We start from the raw sequence: 26277 nt of genomic DNA, 5'->3' as shown, positions 1-26277 counted from the left end.
TTCAGAGCTCATTGGTTCATCGGAACGTCTAGCGGGGGCGGCTCTCAGGGTTTGGTTGTGAGCGGAAGCGGAAGCCTAGTGTGACTGCGCAGATTGGGCCGCTTCGGAGCTCGGGTCCGGCTTCATCATGGGCAGAGGCAGCGGCACGTTTGAGAGGCTGCTGGGTAATGGGCCGCTCCGTCCCCTGTGGGGGGCGCTGGCTCGGGAGGGGGGCTGGGCACAGTGGGGAGGAGGGAGGGAGGGGGACTGGAGAATACTGCGAGGGAGGGGGACTGGGGGGAGGGGAGGGCACACAGTGGGCATACAATGGGGGAGGGGGACTGGGCACTGGAGAATACTGCGAGGGAGGGGGACTGGGGGGGGGGGGAGGGCACACAGTGGGCATACAATGGGGGAGGGGGACTGGGCACTGGAGAATACTGCGAGGGAGGGGGACTTGGGGGGAGGGGAGGGCACACAGTGGGCATACAATGGGGGAGGGGGACTGGGCACTGGAGAATACTGCGAGGGAGGGGGACTTGGGGGGGAGGGGAGGGCACACAGTGGGCATACAATGGGGGAGGGGGACTGGGCACTGGAGAATACTGCGAGGGAGGGGGACTGGGGGGAGGGGAGGGCACACAGTGGGCATACAATGGGGGAGGGGGACTGGGCACTGGAGAATACTGCGAGGGAGGGGGACTGGGGGGAGGGGAGGGCACACAGTGGGCATACAATGGGGGAGGGGGACTGGGCACTGGAGAATACTGCGAGGGAGGGGGACTGGGGGGAGGGGAGGGCACACAGTGGGCATACAATGGGGGAGGGGGACTGGGCACTGGAGAATACTGCGAGGGAGGGGGACTGGGGGGGGGGGGAGGGCACACAGTGGGCATACAATGGGGGAGGGGGACTGGGCACTGGAGAATACTGCGAGGGAGGGGGACTGGGGGGAGGGGAGGGCACACAGTGGGCATACAATGGGGGAGGGGGACTGGGCACTGGAGAATACTGCGAGGGAGGGGGACTGGGGGGGGGGGGAGGGCACACAGTGGGCATACAATGGGGGAGGGGGACTGGGCACTGGAGAATACTGCGAGGGAGGGGGACTGGGGGGAGGGGAGGGCACACAGTGGGCATACAATGGGGGGAGGGGGACTGGGCACTGGAGAATACTGCGAGGGAGGGGGACTGGGGGGGAGGGGAGGGCACACAGTGGGCATACAATGGGGGAGGGGGACTGGGCACTGGAGAATACTGCGAGGGAGGGGGACTGGGGGGGGGGGGAGGGCACACAGTGGGCATACAATGGGGGAGGGGGACTGGGCACTGGAGAATACTGCGAGGGAGGGGGACTGGGGGGAGGGGAGGGCACACAGTGGGCATACAATGGGGGAGGGGGACTGGGCACTGGAGAATACTGCGAGGGAGGGGGACTGGGGGGAGGGGAGGGCACACAGTGGGCATACAATGGGGGAGGGGGACTGGGCACTGGAGAATACTGCGAGGGAGGGGGACTGGGGGGGGGGGGAGGGCACACAGTGGGCATACAATGGGGGAGGGGGACTGGGCACTGGAGAATACTGCGAGGGAGGGGGACTGGGGGGAGGGGAGGGCACACAGTGGGGCATACAATGGGGGAGGGGGACTGGGCACTGGAGAATACTGCGAGGGAGGGGGACTTGGGGGGAGGGGAGGGCACACAGTGGGCATACAATGGGGGAGGGGGACTGGGCACTGGAGAATACTGCGAGGGAGGGGGACTGGGGGGAGGGGAGGGCACACAGTGGGCATACAATGGGGGAGGGGGACTGGGCACTGGAGAATACTGCGAGGGAGGGGGACTGGGGGGAGGGGAGGGCACACAGTGGGCATACAATGGGGGAGGGGGACTGGGCACTGGAGAATACTGCGAGGGAGGGGGACTGGGGGGAGGGGAGGGCACACAGTGGGCATACAATGGGGGAGGGGGACTGGGCACTGGAGAATACTGCGAGGGAGGGGGACTGGGGGGAGGGGAGGGCACACAGTGGGCATACAATGGGGGAGGGGGACTGGGCACTGGAGAATACTGCGAGGGAGGGGGACTGGGGGGAGGGGAGGGCACACAGTGGGCATACAATGGGGGAGGGGGACTGGGCACTGGAGAATACTGCGAGGGAGGGGGACTGGGGGGGGGGGAGGGCACACAGTGGGCATACAATGGGGGAGGGGGACTGGGCACTGGAGAATACTGCGAGGGAGGGGGACTGGGGGGAGGGGAGGGCACACAGTGGGCATACAATGGGGGAGGGGGACTGGGCACTGGAGAATACTGCGAGGGAGGGGGACTGGGGGGAGGGGAGGGCACACAGTGGGCATACAATGGGGGAGGGGGACTGGGCACTGGAGAATACTGCGAGGGAGGGGGACTGGGGGGAGGGGAGGGCACACAGTGGGCATACAATGGGGGAGGGGGACTGGGCACTGGAGAATACTGCGAGGGAGGGGGACTGGGGGGGGGGGAGGGCACACAGTGGGCATACAATGGGGGAGGGGGACTGGGCACTGGAGAATACTGCGAGGGAGGGGGACTGGGGGGGGGGGGGGGCACACAGTGGGCATACAATGGGGGAGGGGGACTGGGCACTGGAGAATACTGCGAGGGAGGGGGACTGGGGGGAGGGGAGGGCACACAGTGGGCATACAATGGGGGAGGGGGACTGGGCACTGGAGAATACTGCGAGGGAGGGGGACTGGGGGGAGGGGAGGGCACACAGTGGGCATACAATGGGGGAGGGGGACTGGGCACTGGAGAATACTGCGAGGGAGGGGGACTGGGGGGAGGGGAGGGCACACAGTGGGCATACAATGGGGGAGGGGGACTGGGCACTGGAGAATACTGCGAGGGAGGGGGACTGGGGGGAGGGGAGGGCACACAGTGGGCATACAATGGGGGAGGGGGACTGGGCACTGGAGAATACTGCGAGGGAGGGGGACTGGGGGGAGGGGAGGGCACACAGTGGGCATACAATGGGGGAGGGGGACTGGGCACTGGAGAATACTGCGAGGGAGGGGGACTGGGGGGAGGGGAGGGCACACAGTGGGCATACAATGGGGGAGGGGGACTGGGCACTGGAGAATACTGCGAGGGAGGGGGACTGGGGGGGGGGGGAGGGCACACAGTGGGCATACAATGGGGGAGGGGGACTGGGCACTGGAGAATACTGCGAGGGAGGGGGACTGGGGGGAGGGGAGGGCACACAGTGGGCATACAATGGGGGAGGGGGACTGGGCACTGGAGAATACTGCGAGGGAGGGGGACTGGGGGGAGGGGAGGGCACACAGTGGGCATACAATGGGGGAGGGGGACTGGGCACTGGAGAATACTGCGAGGGAGGGGGACTGGGGGGGGGGGAGGGCACACAGTGGGCATACAATGGGGGAGGGGGACTGGGCACTGGAGAATACTGCGAGGGAGGGGGACTGGGGGGAGGGGAGGGCACACAGTGGGCATACAATGGGGGAGGGGGACTGGGCACTGGAGAATACTGCGAGGGAGGGGGACTGGGGGGAGGGGAGGGCACACAGTGGGCATACAATGGGGGAGGGGGACTGGGCACTGGAGAATACTGTGAGGGAGGGGGACTGGGGGGAGGGAGGGCACACAGTGGGCATACAATGGGGGAGGGGGACTGGGAAGAGGGGAGGGCACGGCACAGCACAGTGGGACATAGGGGGAGGGGGAGACTGGCACAGTGGAGAATAGAGTGGGGGAGACGAGAGCTAGGGGAGGGAGAGGATGAATGATGGTTGGGGGGGTGCATGTGAGATGGGTTAACTGGGGAGGGTCGGCATATGGCTCTCATCATTCAAGTGTCATGTTCTTGTGTTCTTTTCAGATAAAGCCACCAGCCAGCTTTTGCTGGAAACAGACTGGGAGTCCATTCTGCAGATCTGTGACATGATTCGTCAGGGTGACACTCAGTAAGTAAGGCAGCTGGTAACATTGCTCTTTCTCCCTTCGTTTCGTGCTTCCAGGTGAAGATACAGCTTCGCTTCCCCTTCTTTCATGGTCTCTTGAAAAGTCTCTGGGACTCCTTTACAAAGCTGTAGCAATGTTGTTGCACAGATCTACCCAAGCCCATTCGTTCCCTAAGATCTTCAGTGCATCACTACCACAGCCTTGAGGGACTGGTTTTCGTTGTCTCAAAGCCACATTTCAGTATCCCTAGTTCTGTCTTTCTCTTTAGCGCTGTCAGAAATCAATGATGATATATAAGAAGTGCCCATCAACCAAATAACTTATTTTTTTATGTTTCCTTTATGTAACTAACAATATGTTGCAAAAAATACTTATTACACAAACATGGATCAAATCTTCATAAGCAGTACCATAGCAAAATTCATCAAAACAAGAAAAATATGCTGACAGATATAGTAGTTTCTCCCCCAACTAAGTAGGTTTGATAAAAACGGATGGAATTAACAACCAGAAGTCAATAGGGCCTAAATGACCCAATAAACCTTCAAGTGTTATTGTTTTAACACTAGCATAGGCTTAGAGAAAACAGGACTGGATCATTTTGGGGGCATCAGATGCATAGAATGCTTAATTATCACATATCACTTGCCGCTTCTTATGTTCTGTTATTCTAGCCAGGTGTAGATAAATGCGCATTTGCAGAAGATCTTGTTTAAACCCCAGTGAGACTAGGAGGGTCCAATTCAGATCCACTGTTGGAGCAGGTGATGCTAAGTAATTATAGAAACCTCTTACTCACAGAACAGAAAGATTTTGGTGATATATTAAATTTGGCACTTTACAAACATGTAAAACGTGAATAACACTCCAGTTTTACCTAGTTGGGTCTTGATTCCTTCACCTTCTGCAACAGAAACTTTACCTTGGAAAAAGTCAGATCAGGGTTATTTCTTATTATCAGAAATTGCACTGGTTACCAATTGAGGCTAAAGTCATATTTAAATGTAGATGCATAAGTTACAAGGTTTTTATATGATCTATGCCAGGGGCGTCCCCGTGAAGTATTTTGTGCGGCCCCGGTTGAGGGCGATGCAGTGTTTTCCTCTGCTGCCCCCGGGTGTTTACCATCTTGCCGGCTCCCTCCTCTGTCATGCTGCAGCGTTTGCGCGGCTCCAGAAACATTTTTTTCAACCAATGCAGCCCAGGGAAGCCAAAAGGTTGGACACCCCCGATCTAGTACCTGATTATCTTGGGGAACATTTTTCATTTACTAATCCAGCTTGTTCGTTTTTCCATCAGTAAAGGATCACTTATAATTCAGGGTTTCTCAATTCGGTCCTGCTCAGATTTACAGGATATCCACACTGAATATGCATCAATTGGATTTGCAGACACGACCTGCATTATATGCAAATTTCTTTCATGCATAGTCAATGTGGATATCCTGTACTCCAGGACTGAGTTGAGAAACACTGGCTTATCGGAGTTATTTTCAACGAGTTTTATAATTTCAGGCAGCTTCTTGGGATAAAGAATTTGCGGGTCTTGGAGTCAGTTCTTTCTCTTATCTGCACTTTAGGAAACTTCTCAACTGAAAACTCATTTGTTTTAAAAATGATTGTAATTTAAAAATATATATATATTCTTTATTCATTTTTATGTTTAAATATATTTATTAATATATGGATAATTTATAATATATGGATTCAGAATGCCGCGGCCAAGCTCATCTTCGCTAAAAGTAAATTTGCCCATGTCTCCCCGCTCCTGGCCAAGCTCCACTGGCTTCCGATAATCGCCAGGGTCCACTATAAATGCGCCTGTTTAACTTTCAAAATCTTATATGGTATCCTTCCTCCCTTTATCCCTCTTTCTTGGAATTCCTCAAATCCTAATACCACCAGATCCTCCCACAAATTAAAACTATCCTTCCCCTCGCTAAAAGGCATTTCCCACACAGGAAAGCAGGGACCTCCCTCCACTTCAAAATCACTGAGCTCTGGAACAACCTTACCTCCCCTCTTCGGAACTTGAGCTCTCTCCAAGTTTTCCGCAAACATCTGAAAACCTGGCTTTTCTCAAAAAATGTAAGTCTCCCTCCAACTTAGGAATCAAGGAAACTCTTATATCTTGGCATCCCAAGTCCTCTAAATTTTCTTCACACTTCTACCTCTAACCCTCTGTTGTAGTTTCTTCCTATTTCTCCTACTGTAAACCGCATCGAGCTCTACGAATGTGGAGATGATGGGGTATACAAACCTAAGGATTAGATTAGATTAAGTATTTCCAAAAACGGTGCCAGAAATATCATACAGAAATGAAAACCGAATTCTCTTATATGTGCACAAACCAATCCCCTCCCTCCCTCCCCCCCACTTCCATAGAAGCAGTGTCCATTAGCTCATCATGTAGCATGCGACCATCCTTACAAATTCAATAATCTGCTGCGAGCATGGGGAGCAAGGTCCATCCAAAAACACTCCCATATCTGACAAAAGCGACGGCCTGGGCTCAAGTCAAGATCTCCAACCTGTCTTTGCTCCAAAGATGCGTGCACGATCATCAAAGATCTCTGTTGACTTGTGTGATGGCGGATCCTGGGACAACCAGTTTGTCAAAATGGCTTTCTTGCCCATAAGCAGCACCCTTGTCACAAAGGCTGTCATCCCTTTCAGTTTTGGTGCGGCAATATTGTAATGTCCAAATAATGCTCGCGGCGCAAGTGACCACCGCCAGCCCCATAGAGATGTAGTGTATTGCCCAAGGCTGTTCCAAAACTGTAGAATGTAGGGACAAGTCCAAAACATATGTCCCAAAGAAGCATGAGCCTGATCACATTTTGGGCAGTTATGATATGGAGTAATACCCATCCGAGATGCCCGCTCAGGGGAAATGTAGAGCCGCAGAACAATCTTTAATTGTAATTCCCAGTGAAGAACATTGGAGGACACCCTCCTGATGTTTTTTAATACTTGTTGCACTTGTTGGGCTGTCAATGAGCAATGTAGGCCTTCCGCCCAGGATGCCGCCAGAATTTCCAGATTAGGCCCTGGTTGACAATCCCGGAGGCTCAGCAGATGAAATCAAAGAGGTATTATTTGTTGAGCTGAAAGACTGAAGAGTTCAGAGAGTGCTTCACGGCTATCCTCTGTTAAAGAACATAATGTCGTATCTGATAATAAGCAAAAATGTCTGCAGCAAAGCGCCAAAAGACGCCAACTGTCCCTCCTCCGAGAACAATTGAAAAATATATTGTAGACCCTTCGCAGCCCATCGCTTAAAAGGAACAGTTTGTAATCCAGGCAAAAACGCACAATTGCCCTGAATGGGCAGGTACATGGAGACCACAGATGACAACTTGGCCATCGCCATGTCCACTGAGCAGGGGCAAAAATAGGGTATTGTGCCACCACTGGGCGGAGCTTCAACAAATAACTAATCTGATGAGGAGCCAGCAAAGAAAGTTCCAATGTGGTAGCTTTATTCATATTTAAAACTTACAATAAGTGTAACAACATATAACATCATTTTATACTTAAATACATCACTTAATATCCTATCAAGATCTAATTCAGATTCCATATTCCTCCCTCCCCCATATTCAATTTGTACTGATAAGAAAACCAAAATACCTCCCCCCACTTTGGACATGCATATTTAATGGGAAAAATGAAATGTATTCGTTACAGTATTTTGTTAATGGCTGCCAAATATCCTGAAATTTCTTAAAATTCCCTTGCTGCATGGCAATTACCCTTTCCATTTTAAATATGTGACATAGAGATTGTAATTTATTTTATGTTAGTGTTTCCATTTTCTTTGGTAAACTGAGGGCTGAGAGAGAGATCCCCTTCAGCTCGGCCTGGTCACTTCTGTCTCGCAGTTTGCCCTTCCTCATTGCACAACCATTCCTGCCGTCATCTTAGCTCCTCCCTCTCAATACATATCATTCTTACAGTGCAACTCGACATACACTGGGCTGTATAGTGGTAATAAGGACAGCTTCCAAGTTGAGAGAGAGGGAGTGATTTGCCTAGGGTCACAAGGATGTCGGTGGCAGAAGCGGGGTTTAATCCCCAATTTCCCTAGTTCTCAATCGTTACTCTAATCACCAGGCCACTTCTGCTAAGCAGGAAAAAACTGCCAGCCAATCCTCATTTTGGGGTAGAATTTATTTACATTTATCACTCAGGTACAGTAAATATTTCTTTTGTTAGGGCTTGCAATTTATCTTTGCACGTCATTTATTTTCAACATTAATAGTCCACATATTCCTATCCCATAATTTAAAAACAATGCAATGTGCCAACCTCCCAACAGAATATCACTGCATATTCTTAAGTTTATAGTCACTCACTCATACAAGCTTGTGTTTCTTAAAATCCCATTTAGTCACAGGAGCTCATTCTTGCATTCTGACTGATGCGAAACAAAGCACCATCGGGACAATCCCCCTAAGCCTTGGTTCCCTTCTGAAAGTAGTGTGAGATTTGACCTGAAAACTTGGAGAGGCTATGGATCTTACGGTAGTAAATGTGGTGAAAGCCATGCATGTGAAATGATCTTGTCTGTAAATTCAGTACAGTTGTTAGTAGTAATGAAAGAATGTTGTTATTCCATTGAGATGACACTTGCCATCAGTTTTGTGTTCTCTCTATTTTTTCTTTCAGAGCAAAATATGCAGTGAATGCGATCAAGAAGAAAGTAAATGATAAGAACCCCCATGTGGCTCTGTATGCACTGGAGGTAATGTTAATGGACCCCGTCCTCTCTGATCTTGTGCATGCAGGGGGCCCTGTGAGCCGCTAGACCCTGCCCCCCCCCCCCACCGTGTTCTTCTCTCTGCACAGGAGGCCAGGATCCTGTCTCAAACCAGAGCAAACCCCACTTTTCTTACACAGACAAGCAGTGACTTTCCCAGGTCTGCATTGAAAAGAGTGTACAGGCTTTTCCTCCAGGAAACTGTGTATAAAGCCACCGAGTGAAAATAAATCCTTTCTTGCATTGTTTTAAATGTGCCACCTATCGGTATGACTCAGAGTCCCTTTATGGTTTATCCATTCCATCCCTGGTGAGCTTATACACCTCCAGTACATCTCCCTCGGCCATCTCCTAATCTCTCAAGGTATCCCAAAGAATTCCATCTCCCACTTCTCCATTATCATTTAAATGTAAAAAGTCCACTATGGAATCCCTTACTTCTTGTAATATAATAGGGTCCCCTAAAAGAGATTCATTTAGTCGCCAAAATCTTCTACCAGATTGCATCCTGAGACCCGTACAGACCACCCATACAGGGGCATGATCCGAAATCTGAATGTTACCCAACTCCGCTTCTTGAATCCCTCCCCATTGGTTTCTATGTGCCCACAATCCATCAATTCTCGTATAAGTCTGTGTTGCATGGGAGTAATGAGAATAATTCCTCTGTGTACTATGGAGTAATCTCCAACAATCTACCAGCCCCAACTGGTGCATAAACTTAACTAATGCCTTACTGTGTTTTCTAAGAATCGCCCTTCCCCCCCTGGAATGATCCAAAGCGAGATCAGGACAAACATTAAAATCTCCACCACAAAAAATGGCACCTTTTACAAAAGCACTAAGGCCCTCAATAAGATTAGAATAATAATGAGATTGATCTGTGTTTGGCCCATATATATTAATAATTGTAATCTCTTTACCCTGAATCTGACCCTTAATAGCTAAGCAGCGTCCTTCCTTATCTTTAAAGACATCATTCACCTCCAATCCTATCCCTTTACGAATCAATATAGCTATTCCCCCCACCCTCTGTGTACCTCTAACCCGATGTGTCCACAAATGATCATAATGATGAGTATGCAATAACCTCTCATCCCTTGGTCTCAAATGAGTTTCCTGTAACAGGCAAATATCCCACTTTAACCTCTGCAACTCACGGAAAACTATACTACGTTTTCCTGGGTTATTTAGGCCATTAACATTCCATGAGCCCAATACAAGAGAACCATCTTTCTGTGAATGACCCCTCTGTTCCCTCCCTCCAATCCCCCCCTCCCCCCCCTTCCGTTTTTCTGTCTCTGACTGACCCAAACTCTGGGCCGCCAGAGAGAAGAAGTAAGGTCTCCCCCCCACAGAGGGCAATTCAGACTCATCATACAAGCGTCCTTCTCCCTTACCCTTAAATCCAAAATGTACCACCCCATTGAACAACCTTAGCAATATATCAAAACCACCATAAACACTCAAGATCTAGGCTTCATAGACAATACTTCTTGCTATGAGACCCCCATATGAAATCTTACAAACAACAGTTTGAGAAAACACATGCAAACTATTCTTCTTCTTAACAAGCAGTCCGGCAAACTGCTGGCGAAAGTCTGACTCCCCTTAACCAAGATCTATTAACACAGATCAAGGGGGGAGAAAAAAAAAAACTAATCTGGATCAGAAGCACCACTGTCCATCAGGTATGTTCGTTCAAGTGCCGCTTCCCATTCCGCCCAACAGTGGACCAAATTCCAGGAGAACGTTTCTCCGCCTTCTTAGTTGTAGCAGCCATGACAGGAACCTCAGGAACATTTTTGCACCCCAAGTCTTTCAGGGCTGCCCACGCCTCCTCCACATCACCAACACGTTTAGATTTCCCATCAATCGTTATCCATACTCCAAATGGAAACAGCCAACGATAGCGATGACCCTCAGCTCGCAACAATTGCGTGATCTGTTGAAAGTTCCGACGTTTTTGTAAGGTAACCCACGCCAGATCTTGAAATATGCCCACGGAGATATTATTCCAACGAAGGTCCTGTTTGCGCCGTGCCACTTGCAGTACTTTCTCTTTAATCCCAAAATCCTGGAAGCAAGCAATAATATCTTTAGGTCCTGTGCTTCTTGCAGGTCCTAGACTGCGATGTGCCCTCACAAGTACTATGGGGCCAGGCAGGGAGCCTTGTGCTTCCGTTAACATTTCAGTGCATATTCGGCTCACCACAGAAGCGCAGTCTTTATACTCCTCAATATCTGGTACTCCCTTGAAACGTAGATTGCAACGACGAGATCGATTTTCTAGATCTTCCACTTGATTTTGCAAGGTCTGGATGGAGGGCGGCACTTGATCCAGTTCAGCCCGCACCGTTTTCAGGTCTTGTGTCAGCTCTGATATTCGATCCTCTGTATCCCCCACCCGACCTCCCAGTTCAGCTATTTCCGACCGCAGCTCAATCATCGTAGCTTTTAAGTCCCTTCGAACACCCACCATTTCTTCCTTTAATGCTCTAAACCAATCTTGCAGCATTTGGGGTGTGACTGCCTCGACTGCTGCGCTCCCGGCAACAGGCTCGTCCTCGTCCGACTCCGCGAGTGCCGGCGCCATTTTTTTTCTGCTGCCCAGCAACGAACTTCCACTCGCGGCAGCCGATTTCTCTCCTTCGAGTGTAGGAAATTTATATTTTTCTAATTTCTTTCGGGTCTCCATCTCTGCTGTAATCCAACTTCACTGAAAGCTCTAAATCTCCGTTGTTCAGAACGCTGTAAAATTTGAAAAGCACATGTGCCCCTACGGAGCTCTGAATTCAAGCAGCCATTCCGTGAGCTGACGTCACTTCCTCCCATCTCCTAATCTCTTTAATCTTTCTTCATGGGGAAAAATATTTTTTTTTTTTTACTAGCAATATAAATCCCAGCATTGTGTTCTTATAGTGTGGATTCTTTTTCCCTATGTGAATCACTTTGTACTTTAGATGCTCAGTTCTTCCCGGCTGGCAAGGTCTTCTTTCCTGTAGTTCCTCAGACTCGATTGAACAATCCAGACCTGCTAGAAATCCTCGAGGAACTCCACTATTTACCAGCTGGGATAACTGACCATTTATTTTGTCTTTTAACCAGGTGCTAATCTACAACAGGACATTGCCTCCTATCTCATGATGCTTTAAAATATATACTCAAATATAATCTGAGATTTTTGGTCCAAAAAAATGGGGGTCTCAGTTTATATTTGGGTCAGCACTGACCTGTCCCCCTCCTGAACCTCTTGTAGCCCTCTGCCGGGCCTGCCACGAGACCTGGTGGTCCAGCGGTGGCCAAAACAGGAAGGATCCCTCCCGCCTCCTGTCCCAACTGTTTCTAAGAATTTCTACCTGCGTACCTTTAGTATCTCTGATGGGTGAATCGCGGTAGGAGCGACATTCCTTTGTTCCTGCCCATGCAGAGCTGCTAACCGATTGGCTGCTGTGAGTTCTCGTGGTCCCGCGAGATCAGCTAGTGGCTCTGACAGGCAGGAGTGAAGGATTGGCACTCCTCCTGCAATTCACCGCTGGATCACCAGGGTACACAAGTGAGGCGGGAGGGAGGTAGACATTCTTAGAATTGGCTGGGACAGGAGGAGGGGGGGGGATCCCTCCTCCCCAGCCACTGCTGGACCACCAGGTCTCATGGTAGGCCTGGTGGACGTCTGCAAGTCATTGGGAAAGGGATTGTGCCATTTTGGAGCTATACAACCACACTCAAAATGGTTTTACATACAGGTACTTCAAGCATTTTTCCTATGTATCCTGGTGGGCTCTATCTAATGTACCTGGGGCTATGGAGGACTGAGTGACTTGCCCAGGGTCACAAAGAGCAGCACAGGGTTTGAACTCGCCACCTCAGGGTGCTCTAACCACCTTGTAGGGAGGGAATGGGGCTGGGTGCAGAGACTGGCAGGGGAGGGAGGGAGTGAGGGGGCTGGATACAGCCTGGCAGAGCAGTGAGGGAGGGGGAAAAGGGTGCTGAGCCTTGCAGGGCAAGGCTCTGCACTTGAATATTAATCCCCCCGTTTATATTCCAATCAACCTTTTTTTCCTCTTTTGGGGGGAAAAAGGTTACCTTGGTTTATATTCGATTATATACAGTAATTTCCTCAGGAGTTTCTCATGAGGGATATTGTATAAATCCACATACTCTTTGTGAGTTGGCTTAACCCTTTCCAAATGATCTAATGGATGGATAAACAAGACTGGGTCTTGCTTTCCTTAGCATGTGGAGGCTGAAAAAGCATGATTTTGTCAAGGAGTTGAGGTGGTCGTTGAGGGAGAGAGAGGAATCAAAAGGCAAGTATCAATGGACAATAAAATATGAAATGATCTAATGTTCCAGCTTCAAGATGACAGTGCCAGCATCTATTAGATTTAGAGCTGTCTAATTTCTGTAAACGAACTGGGGTCCAAAATGCTCTATGTAAGAAAAAACCCCCAAGTTTGTCTAATATTTATTTTTAAACAAATAGGAGAAATCATTTTTCCATTCAAATTTCTGGAACTCCCTCGCCAGCGGATGTGATAAAAGCTTTTATCTTAACTAGGTTTAAACAAGGTTTGGATACCATTATTAAAGTAAACATAGAAACCTAAAGGCCAAATGGCTCATCCACAGTAACCATTATCTCTTCCTCTCTCGGACTGGAGGGACAGTGTTGTTTTAGGTTGTATTGGAAATGTCAATCAAGTTATCCTAATAATCTGTGTGGCTTGAAATACTAATTTATAACTTGTCTTTCCCAGCTGAAATTGTAACAAAGTGGCCTAGATGAAAAATGCCAGTGTCAAATCCCAGCAACAAATAAGCCAGACAAGTAGTGTTCAATCTTCACCCCAGCCAAAATAAAGAAGCAGGAGGTTCCCAGCCGTGACTATTTTCCGCTGTTGTCTTTGCAGGTCCTGGAGTCTGTGGTTAAGAACTGTGGGCAGACGGTCCATGATGAGGTGGCGAATAAGCAGACCATGGAGGAATTAAAGGATCTGCTTAAGGTACAAATGAGGAGAGGCTGGGATGTATCTTTCTCTTTCTGACCCACTAACTCCCTCTTTCCATAATCCTGTGCGCACAACTTGCACAATCACTGACGCCAGGATTCTGTAACCAACGCCGATCGTGTCAGTCGTGCTGGTTTCAGAAATGTAGGCCAGGGATTTCCAGCGCTGGTAGAGGTTTCTAATGACATTCTTCAATTAACTAAGATGACAGTTTTAGAATTAACCCTTGACTGTCTAATGTAGGTGTGACTTGACCAGTGATTAGAGCAAATGATCACTAATTGCCCTCATTTGCAGTTAACATTTGCCCCTAAATTCCCTAGTGGGAAGGGTGGCATAGGAGCGTGCTAAGCTTTTAGAATAGTGTCAGTTGTGCACACAACTGTGGACCTCTATAATGGCAATTGAAGGCTTATTGTGCACACCCTCAAAATTACCCTTGTGGTATCAACAGTACAGTCATTCCATTGCTGTTTGAGTTAAGTCACTGAGGATGGGCTGGTCTGTAAAAAGAGGACTTTGGTATTTTCTTTTCTCTTTGAAATACCTTTCTGCCTTTGCTGCATTAGAGCTCTGGAGGTGTCTTCTTTACTTGGCGTTTTGGAATAAGCTGTCATGGGGAAGGTTTGCGATCTGCTGTTAATAGAGCTTAAAAAGTACTGTATTTCTTGCTGCCTGTATGAGTGTCTTTTATGTACAGCTGGACTATGATTTGTTAGGTTAAATCCTCATTTGATTTCTAAGTGGGTTGCCACAACATGTTGCAAAGAATTATACAGTATATGCTATATAAAGTTATCAAATTGTGCATACAGTCTGAGGTAATAGATCAAAGATAGCAGCTGACGTCTGACATTTCGGGGGGGGGGGGGGTGTTCTCTTATACATAGTAAGCTGTAAAGTTTACAGTGGGTTACTGTCCTTTTCCAACAGCGGCTGGTGGAAGCAAACGTTCGGAATAAGATTCTGTACCTGATCCAAGCCTGGGCCCACGCCTTCCGCAATGAACCCAAATACAAAGTGGTGCAAGACACCTACCAGATCATGAAGGTGGAAGGTACGAGAGCCCCGCACACTGCCATCTCTGTTGCTTCTCACTGAAATGTTGTGATCCACTCGGGCTATTAGAAGAACGCAATGGAAATGTCAAAATTAAATATACTGATTGGTATTGAGTGACAGGCTGCCTGAGGCCCTTTATCTGGCTAGGAGGAGATTTTCAAACTTTAAGCAGTACTAGCTGGATCGGGAAAGAGAGGTGCAGAAAGTTTTACCTCTGAATTTGGCAAAACTTCTGGTAGTGGAGCCTTTGCACAAACTCTGCATATTGAGCTCCTCTTGCTGCACGAGGTCCTGTCTTCTGGAACAGGGGAAGCAGCCTGAGGGCCTGTGTTGGGAAGGGACAGAAGGCTTGGAGCCTGAACACATCATGTGGCAAGAAAAGCAGCAGCAGGTGCTTTGGTCTTTCACTGCCTGTTAATGCTTGCTCAGTTCTGATTTCAGAAAACCTTACGAAAGGCCACCAGAACTGCCTGTTGCTGTGTTAGGCATTGCACTTGGTGATTTTAGCTCCTGGTTAAGTGCATTCATTTTGCTCTAGATCATAAAATGTTAACCTGCAGACATTCTCTATTTATGCAGGCCACAATTTCCCAGAATTCAAAGAGAGTGATGCCATGTTTGCTGCGGAAAGGGTGAGTTCCTGCTGAATTGAGGAGGTGGGAGAATTTCACTGGGAATCGGAGATTGGATTGCGTTGTTGACTTGCTGGGTTTCTTGAATGAGAATATTGAGGGGTCTGTCTGGATTCAGGGCTGGTGCTCTCCCGTCTCTAATCTGCCCCCATAATGCTTTTAAGTAGTAAATTAAAGCATTACACAAATGAATGATGAGGTTGCAGTGCCTTGTCTTGTCTAACGGTTGGGCCAGCCCTGCCCGGATTGTTCATTTGTTAAAAATATTTATAAACTGCCCTCCCCGGTATGAAGCAGAATCTCTTTCTCTTCAAGGCTCCTGATTGGGTGGATGCTGAAGAGTGTCACCGGTGCAGAGTACAGTTTGGGGTCATGACCCGGAAGGTGAGTGCTGCCTGTTTGGTTGTTTCGGGTTGAGACCTTTTGGCCTGGGTCTGCTGGGATAGGTAGAAGAGCTGAATCTGCATCACCAGTGCCTTGATGGAAGATCTGAATCTTGGACTTCAATGTTTAGGGCCTCTAGGTCTGGGCATCAGATTAAAGAGCTTAGAAATATGCTTGAATTTTCTCTTTACTGGTGTCTGCTCTGCCTCTAGCATCACTGCCGTGCCTGTGGACAGATCTTCTGTGGCAAATGCTCCTCGAAATACTCTACCATCCCCAAATTTGGCATCGAGAAAGAAGTGAGGGTGTGCGAGCCCTGCTATGAGCAGCTTAACAAGTCAGTATCCTGGAATGGGAGGGCTGGAAGCTGGGGTCTAGGTTTGGTTGTTTTTGCATCCCAGTGTCTAGCTGAAAGTTAAACCACCCCCCTTTCAGGGATTTTCTGAAACAAAAGTTATATCTGATGTCGTCTAGAGCAATGGTTCTCAACCCTGTCTTGGAGAACCACCAGGCCAATCGGGTTTTCAGGCTAGCCCTAATGAATATGCATGTAGGAAATTACACTTCCATTATATGCAAGTCTCTCTCATGCATATTCATTAGGGCTAGCCTGAAAACCCGATTGGCCTGGTGGTCCTCCAGGATAGGGTTGGGAACCACTGGTCTAGAGCAGTGTTCTTCAACCTTTGTACCGGCGGAAATAAAATAATTATTTTGTGGACCGGCAGTTGAAAAACACTGGGCTAAGTCGAGCCCATCTCCTCCCAATCTCCGCCCCAGACCCCACCCCCATAATAGTACTAATTGTAACACCATTTTTTCCATCCATTTTTCATATATACACACATACAATATAATCGTATTAACAACACATAATGGTTAACCACAAAATTAAAATACAGAAAGCACACTGTATGCTTTTCAACATTCATTTCTACCAGAAAACAGATAACCCCATGCAAATGCAGGACCAAAAACTAAAAGTACTAATATTCAAACAAACCCTAAGATGCAAGACTCTGCAAGCAGTACAACCCCCAGAGAAAACCAAACAAATGCATTTCTTCCTGAACAGACAGTTAGGGCAGATGTAAAATCACTAAATAAAAGCATTTCCCCTACCGTTGTTGTCTCTCTCCCTCCATGTGCCTTGCTTTCTGGCCTCCCCTCCCCCCCCCGGTCCACGGTGCGATCAACACAGGGTCTTTGGGCCAGCTCCCTGAGTACTGCATTGCACAAAGCTGTGGGAAGCGGCTCCTTGCGCGTGTCCTGCGCCTCATCTGGAAGCCTTCCCTCTGACGTTGCGACATCAGAGAGAAGGCTTCCGGGTCAGGTGCAGGCCGGGGGTAGGAGCTTTTTCCCACGGCTTTTTGCACTGCAGCACTTGGTGAGCCAGCCCAAAGACGCCACATTGATCGTACCGAGGACCGGCAGCTACAGAACAATCTCTTGGGCCCAATGGAGGTGCCGGCCCTGTGGACCGGCGGTTGAAGAACACTGGTCTAGAGTAAGAGCGGCTCCATATAATATGCAGGTACTTTCTCTGTCCCTAGTGGGCTCGCAATCAAAGAATTTAACTTGTTCCGGTTCACAAGAAGCCAGAACTCAGTCTCCCAAGTTCTCAGCTTATGGCACTAACCATTAGGCTAGTCTCCTGGCATGGGAGCAAGGGGATGGGGGTGATCATCTGTCTGACGCATTCCCTTTTGTCCTGTTGCAGGAAGGCTGCCGATGGAAAGCCCGTGTCTGGTGCTGAGCTACCCCCAGAGTATCTCACCAGTCCCCTGTCCCAGCAGTCTCAGGTGAGCCAGTCATCCCTGAATACATGTTTTTAGTGGAGCTGTTCTGCGGCTGGGTGGTCCCCTGGAAAGGGCCCTAATATCAACTCATAGCAGCACTGCACACGTGAAAGTCTGCCGACTACGGTGCTCTTGTAATCTGAAAATGGAGTGACTGAACTAACACTATAATGAGCAGAATTACCACATTTGAATGGTCTAGACAGTGTAGCCTGATGTAGTGAGCAGGGTAGGTGACTGGAGGCTGGTGCTAGTTAAATGGATGCAGTGACGGGGGTGGATGACGCTGAGGAGCAAGGAGTGCCCAACTGAATTGGATCAGTGACTTCTGGAGCCAGTGTCAGGGATGGAGACTTGGAGGCAAGAGAAGAGCAGCGAGAGGTAAGGGAACTAGAAGGGGATAAAGGAAATATGTAGGTGAGTAGCTAAGTGGGTGGGAAGGATGAGGTTGGGGGTGGGGAGAACAGTAGGGGTGGGAACTGGTGATGGGGGGAGGGGAGGGGTAATGAGGGTGGAGTCAGAGGCAGCAAGATGGGCAGGGAAGGAAAGAGCAAAGCTGGCAGTGATGGGGTTGGGCTCCCCTCTTACGTGACCCTTGTTTTCACTTTTTTTCCCCCCTAATTTTGACTAAGACACAAGCTGGGGAAGAGGAGAGAGGAACTGCAGGGACAGAGACACAAAGCAGCAGAAAGGTGAGCCAGCTTTTAGGGAATTATGCATGGTAGATAGTGGTGTAATGAAGCAGTCAGCATAGGGGTCCCGTGCCGGACGCCTCCCTCTTCTGCAGCTGTTTGAGGTCCTGAAACACAAGTGCAGTCATTTCTTGTATATTTATTTTCCAAGAAAGTGAGCCCCTTTGAGCCTGAGTAAAAACTGAACCTTCCTACTTAGCAAGTGTCTGGATGAATGCTCACCTCGCCTTTCCCATGTTTGAAAGTTTGCTGAGTTGTGCAAGAGTCCTGTATTCTTGTCAGATTCTCCCTGCAGTTAGGTCTGTTGAATGTGGATGTGGGAGCTTTTGAAAAGGTCAGAAGCTTAGATTCCATTAACAAGACTGTGTGTGAGCTCTGAACTGGGGACGACTGTATCCAGAGCCTTTAGCGTGGTCGTTCGGTGTGCTCAAGTCTGCAACATCAAGCCTTTCTTTTCCTCACCTCTGCAGCTTCCACCCAAGAGGGATGAGGCTGCCTTACAGGAGGAGGAGGAGCTGCAGCTGGCCATCGCACTCTCACAGTCTGAAGCTGAAGAGAAAGAGAGGATGGTGAGAGCATGCTGGCAGCATTTCAGGATATGGCACAGGCCTCTTTGTGATCAAGAGAACTTGGTTCAGATTTTGGTCCAAGAATATGTATGGATTTATGAAAATGAAGCTTTTATTTTGTTGTTTAGAGGCAGAAGACGACTTATTCCGTGTATCCGAAGACTGACCCTATACCTGTGACCTCCTCAGCTCCCCCAGTCAGCACACTCTACTCCTCCCCTGTGGTGAGAGTCGTCTATACGTCGGCACTTTCCTAGGCCAGAGTAAGGCCTGGTGCAGTCTGTTTACATAAAAACAGAAAATAAAGCACAACTTGCCTCTTCTGGTGTAGAATACGAAATGGTTTTGCTGCCTTCTAAAGTAGAGAGAAAATGTGTTTATAGAAGAAAATAAACTGAAGTCAGAAGGAAGTGTCTAGCTTGCATTCACTGATGGGACATTGAGGTTTTAACACTTTGCTCGCTCTTCCACAGAACTCCTCTGCTCCCCTGGCTGAGGAAATAGACCCAGAGGTAAGGAGTGCTGCGTAAATAGACAGGGGGAAGGGGGGTTAAAGTGCACATGCTGACTGAGTAAGGGGCTCCTCTTTGGTTTGCAGCTGGCTCGATACCTAAATCGGAACTACTGGGAAAAGAAGCAGGAGGAAGTGCGGAAGAGTCCTACCCCGTCCGCTCCCGTCCCTGTTACTGAGCCCCTCCCTCAGCATGGAGATCTTCTTTCTGCTCCTGTTAGTGTTGTGGAGGTAAGAGAGAGATCAGGAAGGAAGGTGGGGGAGGCTGTGATCAAATTCCGATGGGAGAAGGAGTCCACGGGCCAGAACTTGTGCTGAACTGTAATCTGAGGGAAAGAGTGAAATGTCAGTGTGACCGGCATTGTGTTGTTTCCAGCAGCAATACCAGAATGGCGAGTCAGAGGAGAATCATGCGCAGTTCCTAAGAGCGCTGCAGAATGCCGTCACCACTTTTGTGAACCGCATGAAAAGCAACCACATGCGAGGCCGAAGCATCACCAATGACTCTGCTGTCCTCTCCCTCTTCCAGTCCATCAACAATATGCATCCACAGCTGCTAGAACTTCTCAACCAGCTGGATGAGAGGCGATGTATGTACAAGGGTGGAGAGCCTAGGCCTACCTCTTTCCCCCGTCCTAACTTTAGTGCTACTCTGTCTTCACTTGTCTCCTGGTCTGAGGCAGATCAAAGCCCTGCTTCCCTCTCCTTTTCTTCCTACTTCTATTTCGCAGGCTCCAACTTTAAAGATTTTATGCTGTACAGTCTCATGTTTAAGTGCCTCAGAGGGAGGAAGGGACAAGACGGCACTTTAAACTTGGGGCCTACTCAGCAGGAGATGGGGTGCGGGTGGAAAGCTCTTGGTATGCATCAGAGCTGGACTACCACTGCCCCTTCCACTCCCCCCCAAAAATCCAACTTTGCAGCATTAGACAGATGGGTGCTTAACTTAAGGCTAGTCTTATTGTTTTAAGAAAGGTTTGGACAATTTCCTGAACAAAAGTCCATAGTCTGTTATTGAGAAAGACATGGGGGAAGCCACTGCTTGCTACTCCTTGGGTTTTGGCCACCATGAGAACGGGCTACTGGGCTTGATGGACCATTGGTCTGACCCAGTAAGGCTAGTCTGAGGTTCTTATCATTGAATGCACTAGCTCCGGTCTCCCTCCTGGAGCCAGTATGAGTACACATGCCACTCTCTGGAGAAAGCACAGGGGTTACTTTGCCCACAAATCAAGGCGCTGGCCCAAGAGAAGATAGAGACTCCATTTGCCCAAGAGTTCCTAATTCCTGGCTGCCTCTGGTGCATTGCGGCTGAGATGGTACCAAGCAGGACCTTTGCATGACAGCCTGTTGAGGGCCACGTTTCCAAGTTTTAAAAATATTTTTGTAAATACTAATTATAGTAATTGTTGAAATTAAGAGCGTAGAGAAGGAAAATAAGACTAGGTAGGAGAAGAAACTTCAAGTTCAGATAGGACAAAGGAAGGGGAGGCGGCTAGCTTGTCACAACGGGTCATGTACCAGTCTTTGCTGAGAGGGAAGAAGGGGGAGCTAAAAGTGCAGACCATTGTACAAAGATTGTTGGATATTCAGGCCATAGAACTCAGGCTCAGGCAGATACTCAATATATTTTCTCATGCCAAAGAAGGCTCAGACGATCGGAGACCAATCTGGATCTTACGCACATAAGTGCACCGAGGGTGGACGCACAGTAGATTAGGTGGTCCAGGTCCTGGAAGGCCCGAGTTGGATTGTGAATTATCTTCCAGAGGCACAAAGACAGAAGCAGTGCTCTCGGGTTTCTTGCCTTCTAGACAAAGCAGCTCCTTCTGCGTGGGACAATCTCCAGGCCGTGGGGTCCATGGTGGCCTCCATAGATGTGGTTCCTTGAGCAAGAGCTTCCCTGCAATTATAGAGTGTGTTCAGGTAGAAACAGAGGAGCCCTGTGCAGTGGGGATTTGCCATTCCCTGTGCAATACAAGTTATGACATGTGTTATACACAGACACCCTCCCCTTGGCTTTTTGATGCACTAGGTGTTGCTACTTCTCCTAGAACAGTTCTCTCTCTCCTCTCAGTGTACTACGAAGGTCTGCAAGACAAGTTGGCACAGATCCGAGATGCCCGCGGAGCTCTCAATGCATTGCGGGAAGAACATCATGACAAATTGCGAAGGGCTGCAGCAGAGGCTGAGCGACAGCGTCAGATACAGCTGGCGCAGAAGCTGGAGATCATGAGACAGAAAAAGCAGGTGATTCATTCTCCACTGATGCCCTTGCTTCTTCACTCTGAGCTCTCCTGGTCTCCTTTCCCTACCCTAGTGTGTGATGCATTTCCTTTCTTGGTGAATCCCAACCCTCTTCCCCACTCTTTCTATGTGCTAATGCCCTCCTCCCTAGTGCATGATGGGCTTGCTCCCTCCTCCCCTCCCACACTCTGTGATGCCCGGTCTCTCTTCCTGCAGGAGTATCTGGAAATGCAGCGGCAACTGGCAATTCAGCGTTTGCAGGAGCAGGAGAAGGAACGGCAGATGCGTCTGGAACAACAGAAACAAACCATTCAAATGAGAGCTCAGATGCCAGCGTTTCCCCTGCCATATGCTCAGGTAGGCACTGCATCAGACAAATACAGCCACCCCTAGGAATTACTTGCTCCCTAATCAAACCTCCTCTTTGTATTACTTCCTCCTGCAGTTGCAATCCCTGCCTACCACTGCAGGGGGAGTGCTGTACCAGTCATCTGGGCCCCCCAACTTCCCTGGCACCTTCAGCCCTGCAGGCTCTGTAGAGGGCTCCCCCATGCATACTGTGTATATGAACCAGCCTTCCCAGGCTAGCTCTGGTTCCTATCCATCTATGTCCGTCACCGGAACAGGTAAAGTTTGCCTTGGAGGTCCCCTGCATATTAGCTGGATTTGGATTGGTTGTTAGTGAAAGAGAGTTCAATTTAAAATTCAAGTGGACTAACCTTAGCTGTAAATGTTAGCTCTGGAACCTCACAGTAATGTAAACGTAATTTTCCTTCTGCTATGTATGCTCATCATAAACTTACGTTTGAAGCTACATTTGCTTAGCCAAGGACCTAAAACATGGAATGTTTTATCTGTTCAGTTGAGACAGCTTCTCAGTTTAGGAAAGCATTGAAGACCTTTTCTTTTCTCTGATGTATTAGTATTTGCAGTCCTTGTTAAGACTTGCAGGGTATAAAAGAGACTACGGCGTAATGTCATTGACATGCATAGCAGTAGATAGTGGCCAGCTGGCCCATCCAGTCAGCCCAGTTGTCTCCCTCTGCTATTAGTTTTTCTAAGTCCAATATCAGCCTCTTCCTCTCTCAGCTTCTTGAGGTCAAAGTCTGCTAGGGTTTAACCACGATGATCAATGATGTCTGAGCAGCTTTCGTACTGATCATTCGTCTCTGCTTTTGGATTAGATCCCAGTATGGTGCCGGCCTACATGTACCAGGCAGGAGCAACATCGGGACAGACAGCACAGCAGGGTGGAGCTGTGCCCACTACCAATTCAACCTATTCTTCCTACCAGCCAACGCCTTCACAGGGCTATCAGGTGGGAGGGACAAGCTCTTGATGTAATGCTGTTGATTTTAATATCCTCTGCCCTTCTGCATGCCTTTCCTCTGGCTTTACAACCTTTTTGTTGCCCTATGTAAGCTTTATCAGGCAGTTTATTCCAGACAGTAGACCTGCTGCTTGGTGCATTTCCCAAGTTTGTTTGGCTGAAAAATATGTGCAGACTTCTCTAACAACTTGGTCAAATTCTTTTTAGACTCAACTATGCTGGATGCCTTACCACATCCTTCAACAAGAGATTCCACAACTTAATTTTTTTTTTTTTTAATCTGCACTTCTTTAATTTATCTCATAAAATATTTGTCAATATTTTATTATAATTGTTATGTGTATTGGGAGGGGAGGGAAAAGAAGGGTTTAAATTTTAACAATTATTATACATATTAGGTAATACAGATATTTTAGGTATTATTGTTTATAAATACAGAATAATATATTGTATTTACAGTGATACATGAAAGGAATTCAAGTGTATGTTTTATGTGATCTTTTTAAATTTCTATGTTACACTTGTTGATATATGAAAATGAATAAAAAATTTAAAACATGAATCTGCACTTCTCCCTCTGAATCCACAGTTTCAGTATCCGTGGATTGTTATTTGTGATTTATTTATTAATTTTTTTAATAAAGCTGCATTCCAGACCTTCCCCACCTCCCTCCCGCCTTGCGCCGGCATCCCGGACCTTACCTGGTGGTCTAGCAGGCTTTCGGGGCAGGAGTGATCTTCCTACGCTCCTACCCCATGCAGATCACTCATAGGAAATGGCTGCCGTGAGCTCCCATCATAGTCTCGAGAGACTACAGCAGCCATTTCCTATGAGCGTAGGAAGATCGCTCCTACCCCGAAAGCCCGCTAGACCACCAGATAAGGTCCGGGGGGAAGGCGGAGGTGGGTCAGAGCCAGCCAAAAACTATTTGTGAATTTTCAACATTCAAGGGCCGCCTCTGCCCCTAACCCCCGCGAATACTGAGGGAGAAGTGTACTTATTTAGTGGCATGGAGGAATAGCAGCTCCCTGCAATTTTTGGCAAGCTTCTAACGTAACCCTTCATTGTCACAGTTGCAGATTTAAACTATGAGCCCATCTGGGATTTTGGCAGTACTTGAATTAAACAGTGTTGGGGCACAAAGTTGAAGATAGGAGTATGGTGCTTTTGCCAGTTATGTTTTGACTGTCTTAATCCCATCCTTACACAGAATATATCATCCCAATCACAGAGTGTTCCTCCAATGTCCCAGAATCCTCAGCCTGCTGGAATGGGCTACATGGGGAACCAGTCAGTTGCGATGGGATACCAAACGTATAATATGCAGGTAAGCTGACTATCTGCTGGTTTTCAGAGGCCAGAGAATGGAATTGTGGGAAAAGTTCAGGGTACTGGGTTGCTGCTAAATACAGGGTTTAGGAACAGCTTGGTGGTTTTTTTATGTAGCTGAATGCGGAGAAAATTGGGTCTTCCATACCAAGAGACTCGTTTAGAAAAGCACTGAGGGATCCGCATTGTGGATGAATCAGGGTGGTTGAATGTCTTTATCTGCTTAAAGCAATTTTTTGTTTTTTTTAATTCTTTATTCATTTTTTAATCTTACAACAAGTGTACAAATAATAAAACATTTAAAATTAAATACATCACTTGAATTTCTTTCTAGTATAATATCAAATAAATAAATTTATTCCTTCCCCACCCACCCTTTCCTTTAGCATTCAATCAAAAATATACAAATATAAATATTCTTTACTATTGATTAAACCTATAGTAAAACTTTAATTCACCCTCCTCCCCCTATTTGCAAATATACTTTCAATAGAAAATGGTGTCTACTCATTACAGTAAGTCGTCAATGGCCCCCAGATCTTTTTAAATTTATTATAATACCCTTATTGAATAGCAATTATGCTTTCCATTTTATAAATGTGACATAACGAATTCCACCAGAAGGTATAATTTAATCTACTGCAGTTTTTCAAAATTACTTTTGATATTTTGAATGGCAACCCCTGTCATAATCAATAAAAGTTTATTGTTGTTTGATGAAATCTGACTTTTTGTTCTCATTGATGTACCGAATAGAATTGTATCATATGATAATGCTACATGATTCTCTAATAAACAATTAATTTGGGACCAAATTGATTTCCAAAGGCCATGATAAAGGGACACTAGAATAATAAAGCAACTCTTGTATATTGTCTCTTGCTTAGAATCTCATGTCGACCTTACCTGGACAGGACCCAGCCCTGAACACTCTGCCCCCTCAGCAGCCGTATCTTCCTGGGCAGCAACCTCTGTATCAGCAGGTGAGTGCACAGCCTGCTTAAGGAGCAGAATCGGGTGGGGCTTGGGGGGTAAATTTGTTTTACTAAGTACGGGAAAGGGAGGGGAGGACGGATGGCCTCTGATGGCTTTGTTTTTATCTTTAAGATGGTGCCCCCTGGAGGTCTCTCTCAGCAACAGCCGCAGTCATCCCAGGGACAGCAGCCACAAAGCAGTGGAGAAGCACAGCTCATCTCCTTTGACTGATTGATTACACTGAACATCAAGACCCCTCCGACACTATATAACACTACTATGGAGCAGAAATGACTTTAATTCCCCAGTGGAATCCTCCATCTTTAAATCAAAATGGCCCCCGCCCAAGAGACTTGTGAATATCATGTGGGTGAAGTACAGGCAGAACCCAGGCCCCATCCTCTGCACTGTGTACAAAGTCACCTAGTTTGCTCTTCAGGAGGCCTGTTCAGTTTTTGCATCTTCTTTTCTGGCCTCTGCTCTTCTAGCGTCACTTTCTTGCATCCCAGTGCATTCTCTCTGCTTTTGAATACCATCCGTCGTTGGGGGGGGGGAGGGGGAGCTAGGAGGCTCAACCACAATGATGTATGCAAACCTTTGTAACCTTATTCATTACTTGTAATGCTTGGGATCTGTATTCAATAGATCTTGTTTCATGAGCCTAGAATGGAAAAGTAGACTCAAATCCATAACCAGCATCAAGACACTCCCAAAAGATGCCAGTTGTAGACCTTTTCTTGGTACAGTTTCTGCAGTAACTGTGGTGAAGGCTCAGACCCCAGAGGTGCCGCGTTTCACCTTTGCATGAATTCTGTTCCGAATCTCTTCAGTGGCTCTTGTACACAGTGAGTAGAGTGTTGGGACTGTCCTGAGCAGTTTAGTGTGGGCAGAAAGGGGACCTGGATAATAAATTGTTTCAAGAGAGTCAGAAGGTTCTTGTGTCTTTGTTTCTGGAGTTTCCTGATTGTGTTGTATGTTACTTTTCTTTCCTGATAACAAGGAATAGAAATAAATGTAGTGTCCTATGAAA

At 48.0% G+C, this 26277-nt stretch overlaps 1 protein-coding gene across 6 annotated transcripts; it reads left to right on the top strand.

The window, feature by feature from the left end:
* On the top strand, positions 1-26277 carry HGS (hepatocyte growth factor-regulated tyrosine kinase substrate). 6 transcript variants are annotated; one of them, XM_033962051.1, is made up of 22 exons: positions 2-164; positions 3861-3945; positions 8614-8689; positions 13618-13710; positions 14650-14773; positions 15358-15410; positions 15726-15794; positions 16007-16131; positions 17515-17596; positions 18226-18285; positions 18756-18854; positions 18983-19078; positions 19328-19366; positions 19453-19596; positions 19742-19955; positions 21443-21615; positions 21829-21969; positions 22058-22238; positions 22797-22930; positions 24175-24270; positions 25160-25255; positions 25380-26277. In XM_033962051.1, exons 1-22 carry the CDS (start codon positions 128-130, stop codon positions 25476-25478), a joined length of 2316 nt encoding a protein of 771 aa, XP_033817942.1. In that variant the 5' UTR covers positions 2-127; the 3' UTR covers positions 25479-26277. The 6 variants fall into 6 exon arrangements, with proteins under 6 accessions (XP_033817945.1, XP_033817942.1, XP_033817943.1 ...); XM_033962049.1 differs by having other exon boundaries at positions 5-164; positions 19745-19955; positions 24154-24270; XM_033962048.1 differs by having other exon boundaries at positions 5-164; positions 24154-24270.

Source organism: Geotrypetes seraphini, chromosome 10 (assembly GCF_902459505.1).
Source record: "Geotrypetes seraphini chromosome 10, aGeoSer1.1, whole genome shotgun sequence".
Lineage (NCBI taxonomy): Eukaryota > Metazoa > Chordata > Amphibia > Gymnophiona > Dermophiidae > Geotrypetes > Geotrypetes seraphini.
The sequence above is the reverse complement of the archived record's forward strand: the minus strand, read 5'-3'. Positions and strand labels throughout refer to the sequence as shown.

Bases quoted from the DNA above. Each gene is read 5' to 3' on its own strand.
- HGS (XM_033962048.1), top strand. From the start codon at position 128: ATGGGCAGAGGCAGCGGCACGTTTGAGAGGCTGCTGG. The intron at 15,795-16,006 runs GTGAGTGCTGCC...CTCTGCCTCTAG, and splicing joins TTGGGGTCATGACCCGGAAG to CATCACTGCCGTGCCTGTGG. The intron at 17,597-18,225 runs GTGAGCCAGTCA...ATTTTGACTAAG, and splicing joins CCCTGTCCCAGCAGTCTCAG to ACACAAGCTGGGGAAGAGGA.